Here is a 6,000-nt window from a genome sequence, read left to right on the forward strand (position 1 = left end):
TATATATAAATAAGTATGAGAGGGAGAGGGAGAGAGAGAGAGAGAGAGAGAGAGAGAGAGAGAGAGAGAGAGAGAGAGAGAGAGAGAGAGAGAGAGAGAGAGAGAGAGAGAGAGAGAGAGAGAGAGAGAGAGAGAGAGAGAGATAATTAAGATTAGATTATACATTTTCTACATCAACCACCTCCAAAGCTATCCAATCTGCTCAAGACGCACATGTGTAGATGGGGTTAAAGGCCAGCATGGAGACCGATCAAATGCTGATCCTTTTATTACTTTCATGTACTTTACTGTGTATTGTCCACCTCAGCCTGCGAGTCCTTTACAACAGCATACAGTCTGTTGCTCATTGGGGAAAGCAGCGTACAAAAACACTCAGCTAGCAGCTTCTCATTCTTAGCTGTCGCTGACCGTCACTTTCGCCTTTTACAATGACAAACATTGACTGTGACAGATCGGCTCAGCTGTCGCAAGTTAATGTTTATTCTGTGAGTAAAATTACACTTGGCTGTTGTCGGGTTTGTGTGCTCTCTTCAAACGCAGTGTCTATAAGAAGACAAAGACCATTTGTGAGGAGGGACCCTCCACACTATAACAATGCTGTGTTTCTGTGGTCCCATATATCTTCAGCAGAGTGAGTGTCTCTTCTCAGGAGTTACTTTCTTCAGTTAAACTTTCAATCATATCACATCAATAATTAAAGCTTATCAACGATACAGTAGTTTCAAAGCAGGACCTTTGGAACTTGGATTAAGTGGCTCATAAAATATGTGTGCCAAAGTCAGAGGCCACATCCGTTATTTCCAACGTGTCAAAGAGATATTAAAATAAACACTGCCTATCCTCTGGTGTTATGTAAATATAAGTATCGGATATGACTATCTAAATAGCTTTAGATAGCCAATATTAAAAGGACTGGAATTTTCGATCGAGGCATCAGTGCTCCTATCCCTCCTCTAGACTTGTTGATCTTCGCTGCAATGTTTTTTGTGGTTAGAGGGTTTATTAATGAATCTTTCTGAAGAGCAATTCCACTAATACGCTACTCTACTTGCTGAATTATTATCAGCATTCAACAAGCACACGTCCCCTGAGGTTCTGACAGCGATACCAGTACTCATAAATAGGAACTGAAGACGATTATATTTACAATTTTGCTCTTTTTAGTGATCAAAGAAGCGGCACCTATAAGTGAGTGAGAGTTGGACCCAGAAAGTTTGGCTTCAGTCACCTGTGACAGTAAACCACTGAGCTGCTGAATTGTTCTTTACCATGAAATTGAATCCATGGAAGCTCTAGTGAAGGAGTTCTGTAGCTAACCGCAAACTTTGTGTAGTGGAAGACAAACAAAAAAAAGACAGCCTTCTCCCACAGAGATCAAGATAATAATGCACTAAAACTCACACTGTCTCTGCTACTCTTCGTTAAACATGAAAATTAGTCTGTGGATGGCACGGCCTACTCTCCAGAGAACAGTTATTTCCCAGTGAGGGCCACCTCAGTGGAGGCCTTTTCTAGCCCAGACGACGAGAGAATACTGTCTCCCTCGTAACAGCCTTAATTAAAACCAACAAGTTTTCATCATTAAAAGCTCATTTTACAGGCTGCAGCGATGTGAAAGAGGACTACAGTGAGAGTATTAATAAGAGGGAAATGTTGGTTGTGAAGAGCCTTACTTAGCAGAACTCATGCTTGATAGTTATACAATTCAGTGCTTTTTGACTCATTATCATCTTTAAATTCAGTGGATGGCCACATAAGATTTTTATGACCTTAAACAAAAGTCCTGATTTACAGCAAACTTACCATCTTTTTGCCACAACACCAGTAAATGGTACATGAGTGCTAATCCAGCTGCATGAGTTAACCATATCAATAGCATATCATAGTCCAGCTATTCTCAGTTTGGGGTGCAGCCAGGGAGGGCGTCCCAGAAATATGAAGTATGTTTTAATTTCATTGTTAATCTGCCAGTCCACAGTATAGACAATTGTTGAATAATTAAATCTTATCAGATGGGGATTCATGAGATTACATCACAAAAACAGGTCCACAGCCCGGTGTATATCAATTTGTGGGCCCTTGACATCCACAAGGTTGAGAACCACAGTTGTAGTCTAATAAAGCCTCGTTAAATTAGGCTGAAAGGCTGACACAACAGACAAGTCAAATTCACTCAAAGCCACACAGATAAATGTTCATGAATGAAGTAATGAAGCGACTCTCCTACCTCTGTTACTTTTTGAGTGGTTGTCTAACCTGTCTTGTTTCTAAACTTGTTATCACCCTGACAGTCAATGTCAAAGGGCTTTTACATTAAAGAGCAGCAAAAGCACACCAAAAACTATGGCACAAGCTGTGGTCTACTCATGACCTGGAGAGATGTTTCTCTCTTTTCCAAATAAACATCTGTGACAAAATATGAATGATTATGGTAGCTTTAAACAAACCCAGTGTAGGTACAATTTTGGTGTGAATTTCATTCTGTTAAAAATTAAAATTAAACATCAATACATTTCCTTGAATTCTTGGGTGAATGGAGCTCTTAGGTCTACCATAGCTAGCTCCCGTTAGACTTATAACAGCTTGTGAACCACTTCTGAATTTTGATTTGCATATCACATCACAGACAAATCCTGTGGTGACCGGGATTATGTGGCATGTGCCATTTGTGGGTGCAGTGTTTTGCATGTGAAACCTGCACAACACAACCAAATCAATAACGTATACATGATCTGCTCTGCGTGTGTCAGATGTTTGAGGTGTAGTATCCAGTGATGCTAACGTGAGACAGTGTGTGAAACATGCAATCTTACCTAGCAGAAGAAGCTTCAGCTCCCTTCTTGCATCTCTCTTGTCTCGCCGGAGTTGTTTCTCGATCTCAGCGTTGATTCGTTTGGACTCCTTCGCCTCCTCACTCAGGCAACAAGCCATCATGGAGTCTAAAGTCATCACCGCATGAGCTGAAAAGCCCGTCTGACAAGGGTCGCAGGGCTACACCTCACACAAATAAATAAAAATCCCCTCTGAGCAACAGTCCGTTTTCAACAAGTTATATCCAGACTCTGATAATGGAGCTTGCTGCAGAATCCGGCCTTCCTTCTTGGTGGTAAAACTGCTGTCAAGTGTCAAATATTTGACAGCTTAGTCAAAGTCTTATGTAAATCCTCAGGCTACAGGGACTGACAGCTGATCACTGAAAATTTGCAGTGCAACATGTCCTTGAACGTCTTGGATGACTACCGACGGTGCAAATAACCATCGTCTTTAATGCACTGTCCCAAAACAGCTGAATTTGTTTGGATCACTCTCTTGACTAGCTTGCAAGCTAAATGCTGCTGACGTTATAACCGAGCAACCGTGACAAGATTTGCAGTCTGCCAAGACTTTTTAATAGCTTTCCCGCGTAGCTGGTTAGCCCGTAAGCCTAACACTCTTTAAAAAATTGCGTTTATAATTTAAAACGAGCAGCTTCGGTCCCGGAGATAGTGGGACACTACTGGCTGCCACTGCCACATTTGTACAATCCCTATGCTTGTTGCCCGGCCGAGTACGAGCCTAGCCGCCCCAAAACCAACACTGTCCGCCCGCGCAGTGACAATGAGTGCCCGTCAAACTGTCCATCTACCGAGCAGACAAGACAGGCTAGCTCACTGCTTTAGGTGCTCGACGGACGACAACCTTTATCCGAATGAAACCACCACTTTCTAAATTGAGCTCAAGAGCAGTTATTTTCCTAGGAGACCGAGGCACCCAGTGACCAGGGGAGCTAAATGGGCAAGCTAACTGTTAGCTAGGTTAGCTCAGCTAGCCATCCCTGAAATTGCAGCCAACTGGCTAAAAAGCAAAGAGCTCGGCCTGACAGATGATCTTCATTTCACACAGCTAGTGTTCTCACAATATCTCAAACCTCCCCCAAAAATGCGAAAACGTCTTACTGACAGTTAAATGGACCCCGTAGTCCGTGCATTTTATCGCTCCTGGTATTTTTTTTTCCTGGTGGTGGTGATCGCTCCTCGGCTCGTCACCCACTCCTCAGCCCCGGTGTGGCGCTGCTGTTGACGTCGCTTGGGATGTGATTGATTGACAGTGGCACAGCGAATGAAAACAGAGATTGTAGGCGTTTTGGGCGGGCCTTGACTGGATGGTTAAATTACCATGTTCGGTTGAGAGGAAGTCTTCCTTCTGGAGGCGTGTCTGACATCTGACTGGAGGGGCAACGCCCATCTGTCAGAGAGCTGCTCATCCTGCTGATGTTTGCTTTCACTGGACTTTACAAAGGCCTACAAGAGAGTCACAAGTATTATTATTATTATTAGTATTATTATTATTATTATTATTATGGATGTTATTATAATTAAGATAGGATGTATCTCTATGATCCCCCTTGGGAGAAATTCAAATTGACACAAGCAGTATAGTGGGAAAGCAAAACTAACAGCGTAAGGGTGAGAGTGATAAAATAAATAGAGTAAAATACTATAGACAGTAAACAATCTCTGTGTTAAAACAATGTGCAATAAATAAGTGTGCAATTATACAGAAGTTCCTGAGATTACACATGTGTGCAATGTTCCTGCATAGTAAGGAAAGCATTAGTCTTCTATAGTGGAAGTAGGAGCTGTGGTGTAGTACAGTCTGATGGCTGATGGTATGAAAGAGCCCCACAATCGCTTTGAGGCACATGGCTGGATGAGTCTGTGCTGAACGTGCTCCTGAGTATATTTTATATTTCCTCCTTGTGTATATTTTGATTGTTGCACCACAACACCAAAGCAAACTCCTTGTACGTGCAAACCTACTTGACAACAAACCTGATCCTGAAGTTTGTTAAAAAGGATATTCAGATGTCTGTCTGCAAACAGGAATGGAATTAAACTATATTTACTCAAGTACTTAACTAGCCTACAGTTTTGAAGTACTTTCCATTTTATGCTACTTTATATTTCTTCTACACTTCAGGGGGAATATTGCACTTTTGGCAACTATAGTTACTAGTTACTTTTCAGATTAAGAATTCATTTTTGAAAACACTGCATTGCTGAAGATTAAACCAGTGGTTTCCAACCTTTTTGGCTTGCGACTTGCAAAATGCAGTGTCTAGTTTGTCTTGTTGATGTCATGAGTCATTAGCAGCTCCACCAAAGAGAGCAGTTTGCGGTAAACTTGTATGTTGATAATAGTTGGTGGCAAAAGGAGGTAAATTATGCTATATTTCACAAAAAAGTTAGGTTTATGTTATTACTACTCAAAATAGTGGACTTCAGTACCTATCTCTAACACTTCATTTGTTATCACTTACGACATTAAAATGCTACTTACATGTTGTATTACTATTAACAGTCTAATAGTATGACATAATATGTCACTCAGAGGCATTTTTTTGTGTGACTGATTTATATGATAATACTTATACTACTTATGCATTTTGAATGTAGGACTTTTATTTTTGCATTGTTGTATTAATACGTTTATGTGAATAAAAGATCCAAGTATTTCTTCCACTACTTTCTGCAACACAAACATGTATTTCCAAAAAGTTACCACAGTTACTGAAACAGTGCAAAAATGTCAAAAAGTATACAATCCTACCATCATATCAGCCCTAGCTTTCTCCCAAAAAGAACACGTTGTCAACAAATAGAGCAGTAGCATCACAGATACTGTCAATATTTGAAGTGAATTTCCTTCCTTTTGTAATGGGTGATTGGATAAGGAGAGTGTCTTGCGTTTTCCAGTAAACCTGACAGAAAACAGAAAGGCTCATATTTACTTTGTAACATGACACATACGATACAGGTTCAAGTCAACAAAACACTGTATAAATAGAAATTAACAAAACTGTTTCACATTTGTTCAGTCGTGACCCCGAGCCACCTGGGAAGCTGTGTAGCTTCTATCATGTCTATAGCTTTTTTCTGGGCCCTTTTCTTTATGCCTGGATAACTGGATTATGCATATTAGACTGTGGATGACTTGACATGAGTCTGGATTTTTTTTGGT

At 40.7% G+C, this 6,000-nt stretch overlaps 1 protein-coding gene across 2 annotated transcripts in view; it reads right to left on the reverse strand.

Moving 5' to 3' along the window:
• The window catches only part of LOC128361278 (guanine nucleotide-binding protein G(q) subunit alpha-like), a 33,066-nt gene extending 29,078 nt beyond the window's left edge, over nt 1-3,988 (reverse strand). For both annotated transcript variants that reach the window (XM_053321667.1, XM_053321669.1), the window contains exon 1: nt 2,814-3,988. In XM_053321667.1, the coding sequence (XP_053177642.1) occupies nt 2,814-2,949 (136 nt within the window). In that variant the 5' untranslated portion in view covers nt 2,950-3,988. The remainder of the gene's footprint in view (nt 1-2,813) is intronic.
• Between the last annotated feature and the right edge of the window lie 2,012 nt (nt 3,989-6,000).

This window comes from Scomber japonicus, chromosome 7 (assembly GCF_027409825.1).
Source record: "Scomber japonicus isolate fScoJap1 chromosome 7, fScoJap1.pri, whole genome shotgun sequence".
Taxonomy (NCBI): domain Eukaryota; kingdom Metazoa; phylum Chordata; class Actinopteri; order Scombriformes; family Scombridae; genus Scomber; species Scomber japonicus.